A 27,460-nucleotide genomic window follows, 5' to 3' on the forward strand; every position below is an offset into this window, starting at 1 on the left:
GTTTGGCAGCAGTTAAAGGTCCCTTTACACTTGCTGACTGTTCAGGCAATTATTGGGAACTAACTGTTTGTTCCCGTTCACTGCCTGATGGTGAGCAAAGAGGAGAGCTGCATTAATGTGAAGCAATCATGACTACTGTATGAGCAAAGCAATCGCTACTATGGCCACAAATCTCCTTACAGATTCATTGTTTATGGGCAGCAGATCATTGTCAACATAGGACGATCTACTGCCCAGAAATGATTTTGGTATCCGCATGCACCTTGTTTATTGGGTAATCGCCGGCTCCTTAGGATCACTCCATCCTGATAAATGCATGTAAAGGGGCTTTATTCCCCCCCCCCCCCATTTTGAGAACCCACATACTTTTTGGACAAGTTGAGAATGTGTGTGTATGGGGTGAGTTAGGCCTCTTTCACACTTGCGTTGTCCGGATCCGGCGTGTACTCCACTTGCCGGAATTACACGCCGGATCCGGAAAAACGCAAGTTAACTGAAAGCATTTGAAGACGGATCTGTCTTCAAAATGCGTTCAGTGTTACTATGGCAGCCAGGACGCTATTAAAGTCCTGGTTGCCATAGTAGTAGTGGGGAGCGGGGGAGCAGTATACTTACAGTCCGTGCGGCTCCCGGGGCGCTCCGGAATGACGTCAGAGTGCCCTATGCGCATGGATGACGTGCCATGTGATCACGTCATCCATGCGCGTGGGGCGCCCTGACGTCACTCCAGGACTTTAGCGTCCCGGCAGCCATGGTAACCATTCAGAAAAAGCTAAACGTCGGATCCGGCAATGCGCCGAAACGACGTTTAGCTTAAGGCCGGATCCGGATTAATGCCTTTCAATGGGCATTAATTCCGGATCCGGCCTTGCGGCAAGTCTTCAGGATTTTTGGCCGGAGCAAAAAGCGCAGCATGCTGCAGTATTTTCTCCGGCCAAAAAACGTTCCGGTCAGGAACTGAAGACATCCTGATGCATCCTGAACGGATTTCTCTCCATTCAGAATGCATTAGGATAAAACTGATCAGGATTCTTCCGGCATAGAGCCCCGACGACGGAACTCGTCGACGACGGAACTCGTTTGGATTCTGTGGAATTTTTCTACTTCTGATACTGGTACATCTGGCTTATTTTTTTCTGCTTTGTGTGCTGTAGATCCCGAGATCATATTATTTAGAATCCTAGATCTATAAAGGTCCATAAAGTCTGTACCACATGGTCCATACATGGATCTTGGTATCCACATTGTATGAAACTTGAGGTCGACACTGTAAGGACCTGTATGGAACTTGAGGTCCACACTGTAAGGACCTGTATGGAACTTGAAGTCCACACTGCATGACTCTTGGTGTCACAGTTTTGAGTATAGACAGTATAGACAACCCCTTTAACAGGGGTGTAGCTAGAAGTGACAGGGCCCCACAGCAAATGTTTGTATGGGCCCTGCCCCACGCCCAGTTTTTTATATTGAGCTGTCCTCGTCCTTTCATTTTTGATAAAAATAATTTTTATTTATATGGAAATTACCTTCCTAACGTGTCCAAGGGGCTGTCCCTCCGGCTGTTTGTGCCTAGTCGCCCCCATTATCGCCAAGCCCAACGCTGTCCCGCTGTTAGTTATTCACTGCTGTCCTCGTCTTTTTTTTTCTAAGTGCACCATAGTCTCGCACATGCGCTAATGTTACTCACGTCAGGGCCCGCACGGTGTCCTGGCAGCAGCCTCAAGTAAAGTAATCCCGCATGTGCCAGCTTTCTCCGCATTCTGGCAGATGCGCAATAATAAAAAAAAAAAGACGAGGACAGTAGTGAATAAATAACAGCGGGACGGTGCTGGGCTTGGCGATAATGGGCGCGGCTGGGCACAAACGTCCGGAGGGCCAGCACCTTGGGCATGTTAGGAAGGTAATTTGCATATAAATTAAAACGATGAAACTTGACTGACACGCTGCCGGCCCCCTTGTCAGCCCGGGCCTCAAAGCAGCCGCTTCCCCGGTAGTTACGCCACTGCCATTAAATAGGTTTTATGGAACTATGTAAATAAAGCTTAACCATTGGATCACAATAAAAGACTGGATCAGAATGTTTCCACTCACTGACAAGCTGAGATTTAGAATGAGAGAAACTGAAGCACAAATGGATAAATGGGAATTGGGTAGATTTATCAAACTGGTGTAAAGGAAAACTGACTTAGTTGCCCATAGAAACTAATAACTAAACCAGTGTTTCTTGCACCAGTTTGATACATTTTTCCCAAAGTCTATTAGAAAACAACTTATCTTCATAGACATAAAAGTAGAAAAACCCTTAAGGCTATTTTCACACTAGCGGCAAGGACCTCTGGCAGGCTGTTCCGTCGGGTGAACAGGCTGTCGAATCCGTCCTGACGCTAGTGAATGTGTGCCCCCGGACTGCCTATCCGACCCCATTGACTATAATGGGGGCGGGGCGGTGTTCCGGCGGAGGCACGGCAGCTCGCGGAGAGAGGCTGCCGGAATAAATGTCGGATATGTCGTAGTTTTATTCCGCCATCCTCTCGCCGTGCGCTGCCATGCCTCCACCGGAACTCCGCCCCCGCCCCCATTATAGTTAATGGGGACGGAGCAGCAGTCCGTGGGCACACATTCACTAGCGGCAGGACGGATCCAACAGGCTGTTCACCTGACGGAACAGCCTGCTGGAGGTCCATGCCGCTAGTGTGAAAGTAGCCTAAGTGAGTGAAAAATATGTAATATTAAAATGGGAATTAACAGAAAACGCAGGTTCTCATACAAAACCAGCATAGATTTTATCTAGCTAACTATGAAATAAAATAAAACTAATATGAAAGATTACATGAGCTTCTCCAAAGCTCCAGGGCATGAGGCCATCCTAAATGGATAGGGCTTATGGGCTACCCCCCACTTCTGGACGGAGAATATGCGTTTATGGAGGGTTGGCTTTTATCAAAATAAAGGGGGTGTTCATGAACTACCAGAAAAACAGGATGACTAGCGGGTATGTATTACTAAACTAAAGGCCATTACACCCAAAAGAATCTGATTCTGGGAAAGCTGGATGACAACCAATTTTTTTCATATCTTACAAACCTGATGGAATTAGAGGACCTTATGGGGTCTAAATGGGGAAGCCACCTATTTTTGTAGCAATAACTTACAGTACTTAGATCTACCATTTACTGGGGTTATCCCACCATAATAACATCATCACCAGTCCACATAAGCGCTTATGGTGAGACAACCCCTTTAATAAATCTAGTTATGCAATGGTATGTTCAGGACAGTGTTGTTTTAGTGATTGGATTTGCAGTCAGGAACCTATAATCGGAGCTTCTGCAGCAACTTTATTGGCTTTATTTCTAGACTTGGAATATACATTGGGGAAAATTAACTAATTCTATACATGGCCTAACCTGAGACAGGCGGTCTAGACCTGCACCAGATTTATCATGGTGGCTGAGGCTGATGATAAATCTGATGCAGGGTGAGATGCATTTTGTCTGACTCTTTACCAACTATAGCTTGGCATAGTTTGAGACAGAAGTTTACACCAGAATTGTGCTGTTATCTTAGAACTAAGATGGAGATTTATCAAACTGGTGTAAAGTAGAACTGGCTTGGTTGCCCATAGCAACCTGTGAGAAATGAAAGGTGGAATCTAATTGGTTGCTATGGGCAACTAAGCCAGTTCTACTTTACACCAGTTTGATAAATCGCCGCCTAATGGCCTATTAGGCCATGCTATGCCCTTTGCCACGAAACCCTTCTCAAAAAATAGGTGTGGCAAATTGTGCCAATTTGTGCCAAACTTTTGCCCAGTTTATAGCAGGGTTTAGGTGCACTGACATAAGTACATGTCGGTCGTTAGTTTTATTTAAAGGGAACCTGTCACCAGTTTTTTGGTGTCCTAACTAAGGGCAACATAAATAAGTGGCTGATTCTCTTAGCAAAATGCTGGGTCACTTTCTTTAATTGACCCAGTCAATCTGCCAACATCTTGTATTGAAAAGCTCCAGCTGATAATGATGAGTCCTGAATATTCATGAGCTCCTGACTCTCCCCGCCCACCTGCTGCTGAATGACAGTTTGTTGCCATAGGAATCAGCAGCAGGTGGGCAGAGAAGTGGCTATAGCTCTGAAATAAATATACGCTGGACTCAATGACATCACGCTGGACTCAAATCAGCTCATTAGCATGCGGCATCTTTGTGTGTATGTTATGAGGTTACCATCTGTCACACCAGTAAGTGAATACATCTAAGGTACTTTTTAGTAGTTAATGATTGTATATAATTAGTTAGATTATAATCAAATATCCACATGACAGGTTCCCTTTAAGTGCAAGCTCTGCCATTAAGATGAAGGGAAATAATAGAGGAAGTGCATGTGGGCTCTTTTGTGCTGTCCGCATCTTCTGGATCCGCACTTCCGTTCCGCCAAAAAATAGAACAATTGCGGACAAGAAAAGGCATTTTCTATGAGAGTGCCGGCGATGGTGGTCTGCAAAATGCGGAACGCACATTGCCGGTGTCCGTGTTTTGTGGATGGTAGCTATACTGATTGACACTCAACTTTTTCAGTAATGGATCCGGACAGGAGAGGACAATTTAAGGATTGACACTAAATTTTGGGATTATCGTAATACATTCAAACAGGATATTGTCAGCTTCACCTATTAATTCATTTCTAAGAAGCAGTGGAGGCAGCCATTTGTAGAAGGAATGTGACTATTAAAGGAACTGTCTCATGAAGACAACACCTTTCTAAACAGAGCCCACCCAGCAATCATCTGATCAACATAGGTTTAGATTCTGTAACTGATTTCACAGGGGTAAGCAAGTTTTGTCCACCAAATGCAGCATTACATGTGACCATTTCAATGATGGTGTGTCCACATAATGTGACTGTAGCTCATAGAGGAGGTGGTGGTCCCAAGTGGAGGATCTCTCTGATATCCGTATGCTCCAATATGACATAAAGACAGGGGTTATTTTTACGAGACAATTCTTTTTAAATGAGTTTCCAATAGAAAAAGTCCACATTCAAAAAGTAATTATGGGGGGGAGGGGGTTTTACATGAACAAACGATTGATTTTAATGGTCAATGTGTAATACTTCATTTCCCCTGTGGTGGCACTGTTGCTTAACTAACTCATATCGCAGCCCAGCAAAGGGACAATTTGTGATCACCTTATCATCAGGGGGTCCTTCTAAGAAAAGGGATTTGTGGATAACCCCTTTAATGCTACAAAAAAAGATGAGACAAATCCTTGCCAACTTAAAGACTGTATTGCTTTATCTGGTCTTACTTGATTTTAGATTAGCCTCATGTTGGAGAAAAGAAGCAAAAAACTGTCTGAAATTTTGTGTTATTCAGTCCATATGAAATACATTTCCCCTCCCCCGATGGGCTGTGACATCACCGTCGTTTTATTGATAAGCCAAATGGTGGACAATATGAACTCTGACGTGACATTGAAAGATGAAGGACAGAAAATTTGTTACATCTAATGTTTTGCTATGTCCCCTTTCTTTAGAATAATTTGCCTTTGCCAGGGGGCTAACTTGGTTTCATCGTAACCCAGTGTTCTTAGCTTTTCAGACTGCTCTCTTTCTCGCTCTTCCTCTTCTTTCTTTAGTTTCTCTTTCTCTTTTCTGGAAAACAAGAAGGAAAGCGACCATGGTTACAAACCTAAAATCATAATGTCTCCCAATTTTTGTTCACAATTTTTAGGGGATTTTTATTTATTATTTAGACAGTTTTAGGTCTTTCCAAATTAAAATAACAATTTTCTTCCTGACTGCTTATTCCATTTTCATGAAAAGAGTCCTTAGTAGGAGAAGTTAGCCTCGAGATAGATTGTGGACCAACATGTGGACGTTCTTACCTTAATGTAGGAATGTCTCCTCCCTTGTGTGCTAGTCCACGTAGGCAAAGGGGCTGACTATGGGAGTAACATAAAAGAGATTGACGGACATGCAGACAGGAGAGGGATAGGAGAAAGAGAGGACAGGGACCTACTTGTTTGTAGGTGGGTGACTGAGTGACCAAAGCTAACGTTTTATAGAAGAATGTATGAGGAAACGTGGGAACAGGGAAATGTCTGAGTTTACTAGTAAGTAAGCAGGTGATAGGGTAACCAAAGATAACCCTTTATAGCCTTCAAGATGGCTCTTTAGCATGCTGGGGACCACAGTATAGTGGTCTGCATCATCTATGGTACAATGATAGGTTACCATTTGGGAACCAATAATGTAAAGAACATTTCCTCTAAAAATGTAAAAAGTACCTCCTACAGCCTACATCTGATGTTGGCCAAGGACATTGTAACACTCTAGAAGCTTCACCTTAAAGGCATTGCACAGGATGAGAAAAACCAGGCTGCTTTATTCCAGTAACAGTGCCACACTTGTCCAAAGGTTGTGTCTGGTATTGTTGCTCGGCTCCAGGGCTTAGCTGCACCTGTGGACAGATGTGGCACTATTTCTGGACGAAAGCAGCCATTGTTTTCCTAATTCTGTAACTCCTCTTGAATAGAAGCTTTGAAGGAAAGTCTCCAAGTGTTGTGGTGTTGCCTTGACAATAGCACCATCTGAGCAGTACTGCTCCAGTAAGCAAGGTCAATGAAAACAGTGGAGGTACCCTTTAATTCATCATCTTCTATGGATTTACACTTTATTAAATCCATTTCACAGTTACATCTGCTTCTTTTAAATCTGAGTTACAACCAATATGGCTGAAGTTGTTGCCCCAACTGAGGTTGTTACCCAGCTTTAGATTCACAGACTCCAAAGACATTAGATGGTAGTCAGACATTTCAACCCCCTAAAGATCCTTCCATAAACACATACTTGGATCACCCAAAGAATGTCTATGTAGGTGACAGCAGTCAGACACGATTGGCTTATGATAGAAAAAGAATCCTAAGCTGATTTCTTGAAGATTTAGATCTTATAAAATCAGGTTCAGATACAATCATGTACAATTTATGGGCACCATACATAGAAAGGGGTGTCATGTAGACACTAAGGTATAACTAGCCACATGCTCAGTGGAGTAAAGACACTTACCTTTTCTGATCTCTGTCACATAAAGATTTGCAATTGAAAATAAAAGAAGAAAATATTTAATTAATGAGAAATAAAAATAAACAAATTTTCAGTGAGCAGCAATTTAGTTTACACCCAGTCATACTTCTCCTCCTCCATCTTCTTCCTCAGGATCTCCCTCCGCCATGCTGGCATGCTAGATAATCTTGCAGCTTCTTCCAGCTCCTGTATGAAAAAAATGAGAAACCTTGAATTAATACACATATCTATCTTGACTATAGGTATCTCTTATAAAACAATACTGTAACACAATGTAGGTTTAACTTACTTATTATCCTACAGAAGTTCTCAAAGGGAAACGTCACCTAAAATAAATAATCATCTGATTTTGGTTGTATCCTGACCCAGTTTCCTTTTTTTAACCAGACTTTGAGAAGATCCACACCGTTATTCTGCAGTGACACTTATCATATTTTTGTATAATATTAAGGTGCAATATTTGTTCATTATTATTTCGATTCATTTTTTGTATACATTGCCTAAAAACAAGCACGTTCCCTAGTGCATTCAGAAGAATTCAATTTGCCTGATGTCACTGAAATACTTACTTGGGTCGTCTCTAGATGTCTTTCTAGGAAAACACCTCCAAAATGTTTGACATTTCCAGCTGCTGACCAAATATTCAGCACTTTCTACACTTTCTATAATTACATATCTTATCTGGCTAAAATATGTCAGCTATAAGGAACTCTACTGGTATAGAATTTTTGATGAATTAAGTGAGGACATTAAAGCAGTCGGATGTAGTAGCACAAACAGTGCTCAATCTTGACTTGACAACTCAGTCCACTGTTTTATCCAAAAAGTCATCTATGATGCCATGTAAAGAGACAGAAGAAAGGAAGGAGGAAAAGGAAGGGGTAAAGAATGAAAGGAAATGTGAATCAGAAAAAGAAGAAAAGAGGAAAGAATAGAAGCTGAGATCAGGACAGGAAAGGCAAGATGAGAGCAAATGGAGGGGAAAGGGTGGAGGAGAAAAAAGAAGAGAGGAGAAGATAACAGAACAAAACAGAAGAAAGGAGGAAAAAAGAGATGAGAAGTGGAGAGAAGGGCAGAGGAGAACACATGAGAAGAGAGAACCATGGAATGTAGGATAGAAGAGAGGAGAAGAACAGAGGAGAACAGTGGAGAAGAGAGAGAGGAGAAGATGAAAATAAGAATAGAGTAGATGAGAACAAAGGAGAAAAGATGAGAGGAGAACAGAGGAAAGCAGGATAGCAAATACAAGAAATGAGGAGATAAGAAAAGAGGATAGGAAAGGAGAAGAAAAAAGAGGAGCTGCAAAGAGAGAACAGCAAGTGAAAGAAGAGGAGAAGAAAGAAGAGATGGAGAGGACAGTAAATGAGAAGATGAGAAAGGAAAACAAAGGTTGAGAGAGGAGTGAAGAAAACAGATAAGAGAAAAGGGTAGAAGAGAAGAAAACAGCGAGAGAGAAGAGATTACCTACATGAAATGATAGGTGGAGAGAGAAATGGAAATATCAGAAATGAGAGAGGAGAGGAGGAGGATGACTAAAAAGAAAGAAGGGGGATAAGAATGGAAGTGAAACTTTTAACTTATTCTAGTGCAAACCAAATATTTTATCAACATGGTTATAAAAATAGCACAATTTTGAAACCAATTCATACTTTCAGCACAACGTGTAAACCATGATGACTAATACATTAATAACCAGATCTATTTGCATTACTTTCATCTATTTATATGTCTCTCTGGAGTGACAATAGTAGCATGCTTATCATGTTGACACATTACATATAAAACCATATACAGATTATGTATAATGTGCAGTCATCAGGTCCATTAGTCCGTGAACAGAGGGGCGTGGAACTGAAGTTATAAAGAATGGCAATAAGAATTATTTTGACCATCGGCACCACCTGACATCACTTTAGTGTTTCAGATCAGTGTGTTTTTTTTTCAATGTTTATGTCTTAATATCATTATTTTAAAGCATATGATGTAGAGTAATGTACAATCTGATGTAATTGCCATGAACTTATCTTCAATTACATCATATCTTACACTCGCTTACTAAGGCAAATCTACTGATCATCCAGTGTCTACATCCTATACTGGCATGTCGGGAAATGCACAGGGTATATAGAGATACAAAGACCATCCTAATTAGTTTATATTTGGTCATTTTGGTGTAAATACAATAATATGTGACTTATACCTGCAGTTTTTAACTTTTGTTAAAGGGTATGTATTGTTTAGCAGCCAAGTTGTAATACTCCAGAGCATTTCTAATAAAAAATATGCAACAATAGCCTACCATTTTGGGCATACAGCTCCGGTGAAAACCTGTGTTTCCATGGTTACAGACTACAAACCCTGTGTAGTCTGATCCTGCAGTCAAGCGCTACACTATTTCCTCTGCTCCTCATATCACTGCAAAGAGTTAGGCTACTTTCACACCTGCGGCGTTAAATCCGGCAGGCTGTTTCGGCAGAGAACAGCCTGACAGAATTCTCCGGATCCGGCACTGCTGGATGCAAACGGAATACCTGCTGGCCCCATTGAGTATAATGGGGTCCGGGGAAATTCGGCTGCATTCCAGCAAAAATGCTGCATGCTGCGGTTTGTGTCCGGCCGATTCCCAGCATTGTCAGCCGGATTGTAGTACCACCGTTGTGAAAGTAGTCTTACTCATAAATGCAAGATCAGATTCACACTGGGTTTATTTGTAATATGTAACCATGGAAATACATAGGTCCTCACAGGAGCTGTATACACATTAAAAAGCAATAAGAATACCTGATTGAAGCTAACATCCCCTATGGTTACACACTCACATCCGACCAGCCCGACATCAATTATACTCAGTGATTAACATGTTACCTGGGGTAGTGTGTAGAAAATATCTACCCACTAATAATATGACATACTGTACATGCAACAATTTACATGTCTCATTCAACCGCTTATATCAGCAACAGGCATGTGTGACCAAGTATATGCTCTGGGCAAACCAGTGTAGACAAAAAGTGAAGAAATCGCCAATAGTGACCAATCAGATTGCAGCTTCCATCTTTTCATTCTGAAAGAAGTGATCTTTTTGGTTGCAACAGGCATTTCGATCCCTTTTTCCCTGAAAGTGAGGCCCATTGTATCATCCTGACATATGTGGACATATTCTGACTTTCCTCCATTATTTTGTAAAAATTAATGTGATAATACTGCAAAATGACAATATTTCATAATAAAAATAGGAAATGATCAAACTAATACCATTCTTTGGAAACTTTATTAAGTTCTGAATAAAATGCTACTACACACAAATATATTTTACCTACACAGAATAAAACAGAAACTGAAGGCCAAAAACACACAAGGATATGTCTAAAACCTGTCGGCTCTCAACTGGAAAAAAGATTGCCTTAAATATAATGAGCCTCATGTCTCAGAACGGTCATTCTGTATGCATATCAGAACTCATGGTGGATAGACTGTGGTCATTACGGGCAACTAGGCCCCCTCCAGTTTTAAAAAATGAGGTCCACTATATGTGTAAAAAAAACATCTAATAATAAAACACATGCAAAATCTATCTATACAGTTACTGGTGCTAGAAAATATGTGAACCCTATTAACTGTGGAAAAAGTTCTGGTTGTTCACTGCAGAGAGTAAATTAAATCTCATTGCCACCACATCATCCACTACTGTTTTAGTCAAGCCAAACGTTATTAGTAATAAAATCTTAAAAAAGCCAATACCTCAACTGATCCCCCTCTTGGATGCTGCCCTCTACTTTAGGTCCCCTGTCGGCATGCAAGAAATGCCTTGCAATTCCCGCTCAGACAATCATTAGATCACTAGCCATAGCGGTGACCTTCCTCAACCACTGATTGTCTGCAAGGCATTTCCTGCATCTTGAGTAAGCGATGGGCACCCAGGCATTATCAGAATGGTGTGTGTAGGGGCTGTAGAGCAGCGCAAACATACCTGTACATGATCCTTTTATCATCAGCATTAGTGTGAATAGGAACTTTTATTCCGCGAGGCGCCGCTTCTGCGAGTGCCCTAAAGGAGGTCCCACATGCCCTCTGCAGTGAATTACTCCACCAACCTTTCCCTCTGCTCCGAATGATAACTGAAATGTCCAACCAGGAGACAGCTACAATCATCTCTCAGAGGAAACGGGGGGTGCTGTGAAGCAGATCAGACTTTAGGGCACTCGCGGGAGCTGCTCCCCCCTGGATTAAAAGTTCCTATTTGCCCTGCTGCTTATAATAAAAAGTAGGTCAGTTTGCCCTACTCTCCACAACCCCTACCTAGCACTGTCAGCAGTTTTGCATGGTCATAACTGCTGACAGCATTTATTGCACTAAAAACAAGTATTATGGTCATAAAAATACAGCTGTTTGTGAGTTAAAGGGGTTCTGCAGTTTTTCTAAACTGATGATCTATCCTCTGGATAGACTGGTACTGTGCATGGTAAACAAAAGTAATTCATTATATATAATTATATCAGTCTCAAATCTGTCATTGTACAACCCATGCTTAAAGGGGTTCTGCAGTTTTTTTAAAACTGATGATCTATCCTTTTGGTTAGATCCTCAGCATCTGATCGGCGGGGGTACGACACCCGGGACCCCTGCCGATCAGCTCTTTGTGAGAAGGCAGCGGCGCTGGCAGTAGCGCCGCGGCCTTCTCGCTTTTTACCGCAGGCCCAGTGACGTCACGACTAGTATCAATGGCTTGGGCGAGGCTTAGTTCTGTTCACTTGAACGGAGCTTAGCCCCGCCCAGACTAGTGACACTAGTCATGATGTCACTGGGCCTGCCGTAAACAGCGAGAAGGCCGCGCCACTACTGCCAGCGCCGCTGCCTTCTCAAACAGCTGATCGGCAGGGGTCCCGAGTGTCGGAACCCCGCAGATCAGATGCTGATGATCTATCCAGAGGATAGATCATCAGTTTAAAAAAACTGCAGAACCCCTTTAAGCATGGGTTGTACCATGACAGATTTGAGACTGATATAATTATATCTAATTAATTACTTTTGTTTACCATGCACAGTACCAGTCATAAGTTTGGACACACCTTTTCATTCCATGGTTTTTCTTTTCCCTACATTGTAGATTCGTATTAAAAACATAAAAACGATGAAGGAATACATATGGAATTAAGGAGTAATCAGAATATATTTCATATTTTAGATTCTTGAAAGTAGCACCTCTTTTGTTTTGATATCAGCTTTGTATTGAGCTCTTTGTATTCTCTCAATCAGCTTCATGATGTAATCGCCTGCAATGGTTTTTAATTAGCAGTTATAACTTGTCAAGATTGTTAAGGGTATATTAGACCTGCCAGATTTTGTGCCTGATAATTGCTAATGAGCGTTCCTATGAATGATCGTTAGCGATCATATGGCAGTCTAATACCATCTCTAAATGCCCAATGAACGAGTAAACTCTCATTTATTGGGCAGTCCAGATCTTTAAGCAAGCTGAAAAAGATCTGGATTTTCCGGTGGCAGATCGCTCTGCCTAATAGCGATCTGCCGCCGGCACACCGCTGTCCTGCATGGGTATGAGCGATGACATAGCGATCACTCCTCCCCATATTGCGGAGGACATAGCTTCATGTAATAGCAGCGGTGTCCTCTGCTAGCTATCTGCCGATTGCAGGGCAACGCTTCCCTCCTGACAATCGCAAGCAGCATCGGGGTGTCTAATAAACCTTTAAAGGGGTTATTGATTACCATAAACTGCCTCCCCATGTGCCGAGCCCCTCAAAGGGAATATACTTGCCATTGGCTGCTTCCCCAACACCGGATGTTTTCAGCAGCAGTACGGGGACCAGGAGCGGTGCAGGGAGCGAGGTAAGGTGCTGGGAACATGGGAAGGCAGTTTATGTTATTGGATAAACCCTTTAAAGGTTTATTAGACACCCCGATGCTGCTAGCAATTGTCAGGAGGGAAGTCATTTCAGTTTATTTTTAATATAGTGTAAACATGGAATTGAGTACCACTTCTACCTCTGCACAACACAACTGATGATCTCACACACATTATGAAGGCAAGAAATTCCACAAATTAAAGGGGTTGTATCATTAAAAATATTCTGCTGAATACTTTTGTAATTACATGTAATAAAAATGTTTAGCCTAGCTACTGAGTTATTCAATAAAATGTATCTCTAAAGAACCACATGCTGTTTGTTTTTTTCTTATTTCTTTGACCTGCTCACTGAGATGGCCGCACATGCTCAGTTTCATCATACAACTTCCTCCTGAGCTGCGATAGGGAGAGCTCAGACACACCCCCTTAGCTGCAGCAGAAAAGACACTCCCCTTGAGCTATCAGCTTGATATAAATCTAGCAGAGCAGTGAATGGGGAGATCTCTGGATCCATGTGAGGTACAGGGCTGGTTCTAGCTTTGTTAGAAAGAGATTGTCATATACTTTATGATGTCTGATTTTCATCTTTTACATTAGTCATGGGATAACCCCTTTAAAATGTGACCACTTTAATTTTATTTTCAGTTTATTTTTAATATAGTGAAGGGGAGAGTCTATCTTCAGTCTTCAGGTCTACTGAATGCTGAAGATGTCTGTCTGTAACAAGTCAGATGAGCAGTGCTAGTTCGGGCACATATAGGCTAAAAGCCTCTATATGTTACACATAGGCATCTTCAGTGCTCAGTAGCACTGAAGACTGATGACAGACTCTCCCCTACACTATATTAAAAATAAACTGAAATGATAGTTACACTTTAATTTGTGGAATTTCTTGCCTTCATAATGTGTGCAAGACCATCAACTGTGTTGTGCAGAGGTAGAAGTGGTACTAGTTCCATGTTTAGCCCTATTCTAATACTGTTCTAACACGTTGTGGCTAAGAACCACTGAAATAAATAAAGAGAAACACTAGTCCATCATTACTTTAAGACATGAAGGTCAGTCAGCCCAGAAGATTTCCGAGAACTTTTAAAGGTATCTGCAAGAACAGTCATGAAAACCATCAAATGCTATAATGATGTCCCTGTGCGGTTCACTGTGACAGTTGTGGCTGTGTAGGCTGACTGCATGCTCTCTCCATACTGGCTGCAGGCTTTTCCCCAGTGCAGGCTTGGGGCTGCATGCTGGCTGCAGTGTAGTGTGTGAACTATGATTGTGAATGTGTGTACTTCCCGTATCTGTATATCAGTGCAGGTCTTGTCACTGGTGCCGTGCAGGCTGGCTGCAGGTTCTCTTGCGTACTGGCTGCAGGCTTTCTCCTGTGTATGCTGGTTGCTTGGGAATGCGTGCTGGCTGCAGCCTTTATTGTGTAAACGGTGCCTGAGTAGGTGGATGCTCTTTTACATGTTGGTGTCGGGTGTGACTTATCAGATGCCCTCCTTATTGCAGCTCTTTCTTTCTGTGATCTGTGGGGCTTGGGGTCAGTTTTGTCTTGTTCCTTGCTAGGTGTAGCCCAGGGGGTTTTGCCATCTGCCCTTCTGTGTGGTGTCACCTGATAAAGTGTTGTTGTATCCTTTTTCTTTCTTGCCTGGTCTTCTGTACCTGTTTGGTGTCTTGATCCTATCTGTTTGGTGTCTTGATCCTATCTGTTCTATGTTTAGCCTGGCAGTACTCAACTGCTTCTGATCCAGTCTGTTCCATATCTTGCCTGGCAGTGCCTTACTGCTTCTGTTCCTGTCCTGTGTATGTCCTGCCTTCGTGTGAGGGCTCCAGGGTTCTCCAGAGGGAGGACATCTAGTGCAGCTCTGCCTGTGACCACCCTGCTTCCGTTCCGCATGGGGTCCAGGAATCTACTTGTGTGCTGGTTTCTGTTTGTCTTGTTTGATCCATGTCCTGAGTTTGTCTGGCTTTTAGTCCTTCTGTTGTCATCTGTCCGCTGGTGCTTGTACCAGCGTGGTTCTTTGCAGGGAGCGGCCAAGTGTACCGGGACCATCCTGGAGCTGCGACCAGTGAGCCCTCAGCCAAGTTCATCCCCACCACCAGGGGTTCTGTGAAGAACGGGGCTTGCTGGCTCTACGCCCTCTGGGTTTGGCCTCCTGACTTTGCCAGTGCACTTGGTTCAGTGGTAGTGCTACCACTATTGCCTAACCTACTTTGTCCTGCATTACTGTCATGTTCCTTGATTACATGTGTAATGAAGTATTCTGTTGGTTACTGGTCTTGTCCTGTTTTCGAGACGTTTCGGAGGTCTGACTGTCCTCCGGAACGTGACAGATGAAAACTGTCTCTCATGCAGATTGCCCCAAGAAAGGAAGATCAGGTGTTACATTTGTCTCAGAGCATAAGTTCATTGGAGTTATCAGCCTCAAAATGCTGTACAGAGATCAAGTACCAGACACATCTCAATATCAACTGTTTAGAGGAGACTGTGGGAATCAGGCATTTATGGTTGAATTGCTGCAAAGAAGCCACTACTAAGGAACAAAAAGAAAAAGAGAATTGCTTGGGCCAAGAAACATAAGGAATGGACATCATATGAGTGGAAATCTGTACCTTGTTTCATGAGTGAAAATGTTAGATTTTGGGTTCCAACCACCAAGACTTTGTGAGACGCAGAAAAGTTGAGCTAATGGTTTCTACTTGTGGAGGAGTAGTAATTGTGTAGGGTTCTTTGCAGGTGATACTGTTGGTGATTATTCACAATTCAACGCACACTTAACTAACATGGCTATTACAGCATTCTGCAGTAACATGCCATCGTCATCATTTTCAACAGGACAATGACCCCAAACACACCTCCAGGCTATGTAAGTGCTATTTGACCAAGATGTACAGTGATAGAGTGCTACATCAGATGACATGGCCTCCATAATCACCTGACTTTAACCCAACTGAGATGGGCTGGGATGAGTTGGACTGCATAGCGACAAAAAAGCACCTCTGGAACTCCTTCAGGACTCTTGGAAAACAGTTCCAGGCAATTACCACATAAAGCTGACTGAGAGAATGCCACAAGTGTGCAAAGCTGTTATCAAGGCAAAAGGGGGCTACCTCGAAGAATCTAAACTATAAAACATAGTCGGATTTGTTTGACATTTTTTGTTTACTACTTAATTCCCTTAGTTCCCTAATCATTTTCATGTCTTCAATATCAATCTACAATACAGAAAAAAAAAAAAACACATGGAATGTAGAGGTATGTCCAAAACATTTGAATAGAACTACATACAAGTAGCCTTCTAGAGGACTAAATATTAAAGTAATTATACAGTCAAACAAATAGAGAATGGTTATTAAGAACATCACACAGCCAGGACTTTATTCATACACAATTCTGTACTGGGTAATCCCATTGGGATAGCCTACCATACTTTAGACTTTACATAGTGTATACACTATATTTTAAAAGGTTGTCTCATGACATGCCTATACCTATAGACCTCATAGAGCGGCTCCTACTATAATGGATCCATTACATCCATGCATTACATAGGTAATCATCATCATCTAATGCTACATTTCTCCTGTAGCAGCCGTAATAGGTGAAATGTATGCTTAGACTATGGCTGGTTGAATCTTTTTTAGAATGGCCACCACTACTGATTGAAGACATACAGTGCATACTACCTATATATACCTAAATACCTATATATATGTTTCTTTATTTTATTACCCTCTTTACCCTCATGAAACATTTTTATGCCTTATGCTCAAGAAATAGCTCTGCTGATCCCTCATTTCCCCAACAAACAAATGTGCACCTGCTGCTTATGTCAAGTCAGTTGTTCCAAATGGATTTACTCATCCATTAAAGGAGGCACCCTTTTGTTGCCATGTTTATCTTGGTAAGGTTTACCATCAGCCTGTTACGTACTGGGACACATAGAATTGCCCTCATATATCAAACATCTCTGCTTCTTTTTCTTTCCAAAATGAAAAACTACGATCGATATAACGACAAATGTCATCATTGGTAAATTCCCCCAGTTCCGATACCAGCTGAATAGAGTCTTTTCTACATTTGGGGAGTGGAGTCAGTTCATCAGAGGCCACTACATTCTGCTTGGGTTTGAGGTCCATTGTAATCCTGGGTTCATCATCTGATGTATTTTGAATTACAGTCTCTTCTAGCTGCTCAGTTACTTTTACATCATCTACATCTCCCACGATACTGTCCCCAAAGAATTTCTGCTTGAGATCCTCAAATCCATCAATCCAATCCCTCTTCCCAGATTCAATCTCTTCTATGACAACCTTATGAAATTTCCGAATGAGTTCCCAGCTATGACTACCTAGACAGTCAAACATTTCATAGCATAGAAGGTGACGGAACTTTCTCTCTTCTCGTGACATAGTCATTTCTAATAACTGGAAGTAACCCAACATGAAGAGGTCCAAGGTTAGGCTTGAGTATTCAACTGGTGACCCATTTACATGTGGTAAAAAGTGTTCTGGCCAATAAAGCATGTTTGCTCTACTCAGACGCCGAATTTGCCTTGTGGGAACCTGACAAATGATACTTCTCCAATGACTGATCAACTTTCCAACAACCTGTCTCTGCTTCATAAAATATAAAAGGCGGTCATCATCACTTTGTCCTTTGGCCATTTTGCCATTCTCATCATTTTCTGTCTTCCTCTTCTCAATCTCAATCTCTACCTCGCTACTAGTGGAACTACTGGTTGACTTCATTTTTGGATTGCTATTTTTAACAGAATCTGTAAATGTCCATTTCTTCCAGTGTTCAAGGAAAAGATACACAATCCTTTCCTTTCTCATGTCTATGTAGTCTTGTACACAGCTAAGTTCTGTTTGTACAGGTAGACTTCTGGTCATGTGGTCTGCACTAAACAATGTCTCTCCTAATGCATCCATCATGTGGCTTTGGTTACTACAGTCTATATGTCTTGGGAAAACATCTTCATCATGAAATGTAACTGAGCATGGGACAGCATGATGGGTGGTTCATCATGTGGTCTTGACATTCCATCATTCAAGATGCTGAATTGCTCATTGCTTGTTATGTAGTCTTCTTCCAAGATGGGTTCCCTTCCATAACCATTAGCAGCCGTTCCTACTGGTAAAGATCGCTTCCTTTTATAGATCCTGTTGGAAGCATCATAATCACTTTGTGGTCGTGTGTACAATTCATAATTAGCTTTTAAGTTTTTGACAGACACACCAAACTGCTTGATTTCTTTCTCAACTTCTTCTCTGGTGGAACTGAAGGACTGAGATCTACCAATATTAGCACCACTATCTTTTGGTGTATTTTGAGGCAGTTCAGTGGTGTCCCTGGACACTAGGTCTTCAAGATCAACTTCTTTACCTCCAAGAGTTGCCAAGAGGATTGCCATACTTTTTAAAAGAGTTGAAATTTTGGAACACCAAGCTGGAAGGTCATCTGCTCTGCCTTGCATTTGTTTTGGATTAACAGTGAAGTGCTCTTGTGATAATGCTGCAGATACTGGTAGGAGTTGCTGTAGTTCATGTTCTAGCTGCTCCAGTTCAGTTTCCACTTTCTGGACTTTATGCATCACTTGAAGATTCTCAATCTGCTTCTCAATACGATTGATATCATCTTCCGTCATGAGTTCCCCAAATGGTCCCAAAATTGCATTATGTGTATGAGAATATCTCCATCCTTCTGGGTGGTAGAAACTACCGGCCTCACACTAGTGCAAAAATAAATAAATAATAGAAATGGAGGGAACGTGTCCCTCAGGATACAAAGCCAAATAGTCTGTTCGTTGCACTCTTTTAAAAACTACATGTTTTAGTGGTGTAATGGTATACCAGGATATCGCTAAACATGGGGTTCCCAATTAAGGACTGACTAAAACTCCAAGCAAATAGGAGCAAATAACATAACATCATTGATGGAACATACAGGTGGCAATCCCATTATTCAAGCATGCTCTTAAGTATTTTCATAATCAATAACATGATATTCATCACTGGAAAGATGGCTAGCCATGAAGATGGCACAGGACAGAGCACTCATTACACCACTAAATGTCCATGTAAAACATTTAAACGTGCAGTATACAGTATACATATATATTGTCTCTCAATGTCTACATATATACCTTTGGGTCAGGAGCTCTTTCCAAGTAAAGTGCTGTGTTAATTAAAGGGAATGTGTCACCAATATTTTTTTATTTACTAATTAAAACCAGATAGTGAAACATGTTCCTTTTTAATAATTTGTTATTGTAAATTTTTCATTTTATTTCCTGTAATTAAAGGGTTTCTGTCACTAGAATTTTCACTGGCCCTGTGAATCAATACCTGCTCCTAGAGGCTAATTTGCATATTATAAAAGTAAGAATTCTGCAGTAACGGGGCATGCATAATCACAAGAATAGCATAGTTACGTGCAGCCGACATTAGCACATCGCTAATGTCAGCCAGTTTAATAGTGAAAATTCTAGTGACAGAAACCCTTTAAGGGGCAGCCCTCTCGCCTGATCTGCAGTCAACAGCATTTAGAGATATGCTTAACCGCAGCAGCATAGACCATAGTCCACAATTGACAGGAACTGTTCATTGATTTCTATGGGGGAGTTTTCTACACATGCTTTGTGACCTGTGCACACTTCATTGTGCAGGGAGGAGGCGTACTGTGACCATCAATGGTGAATCCTCTGTTATCTAAACATGTGTGTTGTCTCATTGTAATCCTGCCTGTGGTGATAATGAGATCACAGTTGGAAAGAGATCTTTCCAGTATAGGAAGTCTTGACTTATTATTAGACTTATAGTGCCAGAGAGAAAACCGCAAGATTTTCGCCTTTTTTAAAATATAGATGTATAGTGAAATGGAAACTTAAAGGAATTGTGTCACTTCAGCAAGTTGCGTTTATTATATAGAGAAAGTTTTTATATATATATATATATATAAAAGTTTTTATTTATTTTAAAATAAATAAATAACTATATAGAGAAAGTTAATACAAGGCACTTACTAATGTATTGCTATTATCCATATTGCCTCCTTTGCTGGCTTGATTATTTTTCCATCCAATTATACACTGCTCGTTTCCATGATTATGACCACCCTATAATCCAGCAGCGGTGGCCGTGCTTGCACGCTATAGGAAAAAGTGCTGGTCTCTCTGGTGGCCAGGACCATGGGAGCGCACATAGACTGATGCTTTTTACTGGATTGCAGGGTGGTCATAACCATGGAAACAAGCAGTGTATAATGTGATGGAAAAATGAATCCAGACAGGCAAGAAAGCAATATGGACAATCACAATACATTAGGAAGTGCCTTTCTTTCTCTACATAATAAATTCTATTTGCTCAAGTGACACAATCCCTTTAAAACATCAGTAAAAATACATTTAACATAAAAAAAAACTTTATTTAAACAATAGGTCATTTTCTGATGACACATTCCCTTTAAGGATAGAACTTATATTTCTCTATACCAGATACTGCAGTTTAAATGTATCACAAGAAGAGCCAAACAAACTTCACACCAACACCATGCAAAGTTATTCTCATAGATGAGAGATCAGTCCTCTATTATCATTACTTAGGAGGAATTCTTCTTAAGGATACCCCAGTGGTCTATCTTCCTGCCACCTCACTAACGTTATAGAATATGCCACAGAGGCTCCTGGGTCCCAGTGCAAAATCTATAACAGGTTCATAACCTGCCATAGACCATGTATTATAGCATGGGGGCTTTGTATGGGCCTCTTGCTAATTGCTACACCTGCATCCCCAATAACTGCACCCCTGCCCTTCCTGGATAAACATGGAGAATGTGCACTTCTACAGCTTCACAACCAGTGATGTGGGGAGACAGAAACAGGATTAGGAATGCAGTTCTTCCCTATAGATCAGAGAACCGTATCTATTATCAGTTGTCAACAGTCCTGAATTTGCAGGAACTGTGCCTAATTTTCAGACACAGACCCTGCATATTCAGGTTGTCCCATGAAGAAAATGGATGGGGCCTTATGTAAGCCCTGTACGTAATAGGCATCCCACGCAGTTTGGGGGAACTGCAGAAGCCTTTTGTCACTATGTATATCCTGGTCATGTTATTTGTAATCTGCAAGATACATAAAAAATAAATTACGTGTTAATGAATGAGATGCTACATAGAACCCTTTTAAAGGGGTTTTCCAAATTTTATCCACAGGATTACACCATAATTGCTTTATATACCATGAATGACATAAAGTGGCATACATCATCCATAGCTTTCAATGTTAAAAAAAAATGTATACCGCATGGTATCATTTTTAATTTTTTTTGCGGTTATGGTATACTGTATACTGTGGGAATGCCCCTTCAACCTGTTAGTGAACACCAATACGCCTAATGGCTATGTTAGCCTAGTTTAAGAGATGCATGGATCTCCCTGTGCAGCGGGAAGCAGGGCTTGGCTTTCACGTGAGAGCCAGGTAACTGCTTTAACCGCCCATATAAGCATAAGGCCTCATGCACACAAACGTATTTTCATTCCGTGTCCGTTCCGTTTTGTTTGCCACCGTATATGGAACCATTCATTTCAATGGGTCCGCAAAAAAAATGGAAGGTACTCTGTATGGATTCCGTTTCTGTATGTCCATATTTCCGATCCGCAAAAAAATAGAACATGTCCTATTTTTGTTCGCATTATGGACAAGGATAGTACTGTTCTATTAGGGGCCAGCTGTTCCGTTCCGCAAAAATACGGAATGCACGCGGATGTCATCCGTATTTATTGCAGACTGCAAAATTCATATGGTCGTGTGCATGAGGCCTTACAGTGTATTATACAAGCAATGAGAAGATAGCATGTTAAAGTGGGACTAGTAAATGGTTAAAAAAAAGTGCGAAATAACGTTTTGTTAACAAATTTCCAAGAAAAAAAAATAACTTTTTCATTGAAAAACTGCTTTTCAATGGAAAAAAATAGCAAAAATAAAATCCCCTTCACATATTTGGTATCGCCGAATCTGCAACCTTCCACACTAAAAAATTATCATGTAAGTTATCCATATGGTGAATGCCATCATGTTTTATGCATATTTGTCAACAAAAAAAAAGAATAAAAAGCAATCAAAAATGTGCAACCCAAAATAATAACAATAAAAACTACAAGTCGCCACGCACAAATCAAGCCCTCACACAGCTCTATAGAACGAAAAATCAAAAAAGTCATGCGTCTTGCAGCGAAGCAAAAAAAAAATGTATTATAATTATTATAATAAAAAGGGCTTTTATTGTGCAAAAGTAGTAAAACATATTTGGTATCGCTGTAATCATGCTGATCCAGAGAATACAGTTATAATGTTATTTATGCCCAAAAATGTATGCTGCTCAATTTATGACATAAAATATTAACTGCCAGTATTGATGTTTTTTTCCATCCCCCAAAATAAATGTTAATAAAGGTTAAAGGGAATCTGTTACCTAATCTGAGCCTTTTAGACCGCTCAGATCAGGTTATAGACTCCTTTGCCCTCATTACAATGGTGCCTTTATTTGTGCTGTCCCTCGCCGAAATTGTCCAAAAAAGACTTGTAAAACTTATGCTAATGAGGTTCGGCAAGTGCCCAGGGGCGGCGTTACTGCAGCAAGTGTCCAGGCCCCTCGGCAATGTGCCCAGAAAACCACACCTATTTCACCCCTCTGGCCCGCCCTCCTTTCCTATTAATACCTCCTTCTCTCCCTCACAAATCTCGCTCCTGTGCCGCTCCACACTTGTCCTGCACCTGCGCACTGCTGCGCCCATTATGGGCAGAGGAACAGGGAGTTGGACTGCGCATGCGCCGGTCCGTAGCTCGAAATCCAGCGGGCGGAAGTAACCAGCCACTGCAGAGGACTGCAGTTAAGCCCAAAGAAGGGGCGGGTCGGCGCAACAGCGTCTTTCCTCTAGCAGGCGCGAGATTTGTGTGGGAGAGGAGGAGGTAACAATAGGAAAGGAGGGCGGGCCAGAGGGGTGAAATAGGTGTGGTTTTCTGGGCACATTGCCGAGGGGCCTGGGCACTTACTGCAGTAACGCCGCCCCTGGGCACTTGCCGAACCTCATTAGCATACGTTTTAAAAGTCTTTTTTGGAAGATCTCGGCGAGGGACAGCACAAATAAAGGCACCATTGTAATGAGGGCACAGGAGTCTATAACCTGATCTGGGCGGTCTAAAAGGCTCAGTAAGTTGTGTGTACTTCAAAATGTACTTCAAACCTGTATACAGCTACATCGATGGAAAAATAAAAACGTTACAGCTCTTAGAATGTGATAATGAAAAAACATAAGTCACTAGAATGCTGGAAATCGGCTGGACAAAAACCGCTGGTGCAGCAGTATTAGCAGTCCGGCCGATTCTCTGCATATTTACCAGATGGCATTCTGGTTGCGTCTGGCAATGCTGGATCCGGCAGGCTGCTGGAACAGCCTGCCGGATCGGCAAACACTAATGTAAAACAAGCCTAAGGCTGGTTTCACACGGGCGTTGCGGATTTGGGCCGGATGCGTTCAGAGTGCGTTCAGTGAAACTCGCACTATTTTGCAAGCAAGTTCAGTCAGTTTTGTCTTAGCAACCATCAGTGAAAAACGCATCGCACCCGCACTTGCTTGCGGATGCAATGCGTTTTTCACGCAGCCCCATTCACTTCTATGGGGCCAGGGCTGCGTGAAAAACGCAGAATATAGAACATGCTGCGATTTTCACGCAACGCAGAACTGATGCGTGAAAAACAAGGCTCATGTGCACAGACCCATTGAAATGAATGGGTCAGGATTCAGTGCGGGTGCTATGTGTTCACGTCACGCATTGCACCCGCGCGGAAAACTCGCTCGTGTGAAAGGGACCTAAGGCATCTTGCACACGGCCGTTGAGGGTCCGTTCTGTGCATTGGGGTCCGCAATTTGCATGCAGCGTGTTGCAATTTGCAACGTCCGTGTGGCTGCCGGAACGGATCGAGACCCATTCAAGTTGTATTTTTTTGTGCTGCGGAGGCACGGACAGAAACACCACAGGAAGCACCAGTAGTGGTTCCATGGGGTTCCGATCTGTGCTTCAGTTCCGCATCTCCGTGATTGCGGAACCATTCAAGTGATTGGGTCTGCATCCGAGATGCGAAGTGCACACGGGCCGGCGCCCGTGTATTGCAGACCAGCTGTATGCGGGCCGCAATATGGCCACGAGCACACAACGGCCTCTGTGCAAGAGGTTAACCACAGCATGGCACGTCTGTTTATTAAACTCTATTTATCCCTCATACCCTTTTATCAACCGTATCAGGAAACCTCTATGCTAAAACTGTGGTTTCACTTTTTCTAAGGGTCCATTGACACGACATTTTCGGTCCACATCCAATTTGCATTTTATGCAGATCATATGCGGATCCATTCATTTCAATGGGGCAGCAAAAGATGCGGACAGCACACCGTGAGGCTGTATTAAACATGGAGACCCCATTATATCAGGAGGTAAATTAGAGGGTCTTGTCCCAAACTTTTACAGAGCCAGTTCCATAGAAACATCAACTTACAGGGAGCAATCCCCCTCCTTAATCTTCTCTCCTGTATGACAAGGGACACTAAATGTTGGCCACTTCTGTGAGCAGAGTCATATGTAGGACATATGGGGTACAGTAAGTATGCAGGAACTACATTGCAGAACTGCAGTATATACAGTATATTTTACTATCTAAAATTATTTATAATCAGTACTTCAGCTCTAGGTCTTCCAAAGAAAAACCTGCAAGCATGAATATGAATATATCAGCAAAACTTCTGAGAAAGACTTTATCCAGACGATTCTTATCTCAACTATCTCCAGTTCTTGTAAGGGTACTTTCCGCTTGCGTTACACTTTTTCGGTATTGGAACTAGGTAGAACATTATATTAGATATTAATGGATGCAACTTACTAATGGACTATTATTAAAGGGGTTCCCCCATGAGTGATGTACAAAATGAAAATCAGATATCATGTGATACATGAAAGTGTCCTTTTAACTTCGAACCAGCCCTTAACTTCACATGGATCCAAGGATCTGCCCATTCACTACTGCAATTGCTCTGCTGGATTTATTTCAGGCTGGCGGCCAAGGGGGTGTGCACTCTCTCAGGGGTTGTGTCCTGTCTGCTGCAGCTGAAGGATTGAGCTGAGCATATACTGTATGTCAATCTCATTGAGCTGGACAGAGAATTTAGAAAAAGGGCAAACAACAGCTTATGATATACAGATAGATTTCAGTGAAAAACTCAATGGCTATACTAAACTTTTACAAAAGTATTCAGATCCAGGTGATGGGTTTGAAAACATAGACTATTTTTTGTGCGACAACCCCTTTAAGAAAGGTGTCCTGATATTGAGGCATCAGCACAGTCCGAGGTCCCAACACTTCTACTTTGAATATTATTTGAATAGCTAAGCCAGCTCCCCTTCACAGTGCCCCAGAGGGTTACTGCAAATTGTTAATTTGCCACTTACTGGGTAATGTCTATTGTTAATGTTATTTGTGATGTTATGTTTGTAATCCAAGACCTGAAATAGGAACACCATTATGTTATGCTGCCCTTCTCAGTGGGAGGAGGAGGGCCCCTGAGTACTTGAGTTTAGTGTTGAGCGAAGCGAGCTTCGGATGCTTTATCTGAAGTCGCTTCGTTCAAAACTTCAGAAAAATACTGTATGGCGATCCATCTCCATACAGTATTAGAATGTATGGGCTCTGATGAGCCTAAGTAACTTCTTCCCGAAGTCGAGCGTGACTTCGTTGAATAACTTCGGTAGTTGATTTTTAAAGTGGAAAACCACTTTCAAACTTGAAACCGAACTCGGCTTCGGTTCAGACTAATACCTCTGAACCGAAGCAGAGTTCGGCTTCAAGTTTTAAAGTTGTTTTCTACTTTAAAAATCAACTAGCGAAGTTATTCAACGAAGTCATGCTCGGAAAGGGAACTCCGTAAAAAAATAATAAAAACAATGCCTTGCAAAAAACATAATATCAAGTGATAAAAAAATCTTATGAACCCCAAAATTATACCAATGAAAATGTCAAGTCAACCCACAAAAAAGAGGCCTCACACAAGACCATTGCCAGAAAAACAAAAGGGCAACACAAAAACCTGATAAAAAAATAAATAAAATTGAATTGTGTAAAAATAGCAAAACTTTACATTAGAAATTGTGTGAGGCGCCACCTATCATGTCTAGAGGGGGCTAGAAGCCATATGAACCGTAAGGAAGTCAGATCCAAAAAAAGTGAGAATATAGTAAATAATAAAATCAGTACAGATCCGTAAATAAAAATGGATCAAATATTGCCAAGTTATTGTTGTAAAATATGGACATAAAGAAAGGCCAATATGGGAAGAATTACTTACTTCACCAGGGAGGTGGGTGAAGTAAGCGCTGGCTCTGCGATTTCCGTCTGCCCCATAGAAATGAATGGGAGCATGGGCCGCGCGTGCGTGATGCGCTCCCATTCACTTGTATGGGAGTAGCTGGGAGCAGCGCTTGGTGGTGAACAGACCCCAGGAAACCCGGGGTCCTCCAGCCATAGCTCTCCCCGCTCCGTTCTCATTGTATGCCCCCATTGTATGTGATGGGAATACCCCTTTATGACACTTGCCACCCTAACCTTCCTCACCGAGGTCAACTATCCTTTGTACACACCACGTCCGAATACAGGATGAACCATCGGACGTCAGTATTAAAGGTGCTGTATTTTGAAGAAGTTCGATGCTTTTCGGGGAACCAGTATCTTCCCCTTCCTCAGGAGCATATACAATCCATTGTACAGTCGTGGCCAAAGGTTTTGAGAATGACACAAATATTAGTTTTCACAAAGTTTGCTGCTAAACTGCTTTTAGATCTTTGTTTCAGTTGTTTCTGTGATGTAGTGAAATATAATTACACGCACTTCATACGCTTCAAAGGCTTTTATCGACAATCACATGACATTTATGCATAAGTCAGTATTTGCAGTGTTGGCCCTTCTTTTTCAGGACCTCTGCAATTCGACTGGGCATGCTCTCAATCAACTTCTTGGCCAATTCCTGACTGATAGCAACCCATTCTTTCATACTCACTTCTTGGAGTTTGTCAGAATTAGTGGGTTTTTGTTTGTCCACCCGCCTCTTGAGGATTGACCACAAGTTCTCAATGGGATTAAGATCTGGGGAGTTTCCAGGCCATGGACCCAAAATGTCAATGTTTTGGTCCCCGAGCCACTTAGTTATCACTTTTGCCTTATGGCACGGTGCTCCATCGTGCTGGAAAATGCATTGTTCTTCACCAAACTGTTGTTGGATTGTTGGAAGAAGTTGCTGTTGGAGGGTGTTTTGGTACCATTCTTTATTCATGGCTGTGTTTTTGGGCAAAATTGTGAGTGAGCCCACTCCCTTGGATGAGAAGCAACCCCACACATGAATGGTCTCAGGATGCTTTACTGTTGGCATGACACAGGACTGATGGTAGCGCTCACCTTTTC

At 41.9% G+C, this 27,460-nt stretch overlaps 1 protein-coding gene across 1 annotated transcript in view; it reads right to left on the reverse strand.

The window, feature by feature from the left end:
• Positions 1-4,549: 4,549 nt before the first annotated feature.
• The window catches only part of ESPN (espin), a 250,967-nt gene continuing 228,056 nt past the window's right edge, over positions 4,550-27,460 (reverse strand). The window contains 3 exon segments of the mRNA XM_044278364.1: positions 4,550-5,649; positions 7,066-7,077; positions 7,190-7,269. Of these exon segments, the coding sequence (XP_044134299.1) occupies positions 5,502-5,649; positions 7,066-7,077; positions 7,190-7,269 (240 nt within the window). The 3' untranslated portion in view covers positions 4,550-5,501.

This window comes from Bufo gargarizans, chromosome 2 (assembly GCF_014858855.1).
Source record: "Bufo gargarizans isolate SCDJY-AF-19 chromosome 2, ASM1485885v1, whole genome shotgun sequence".
Taxonomy (NCBI): Eukaryota; Metazoa; Chordata; class Amphibia; order Anura; family Bufonidae; genus Bufo; species Bufo gargarizans.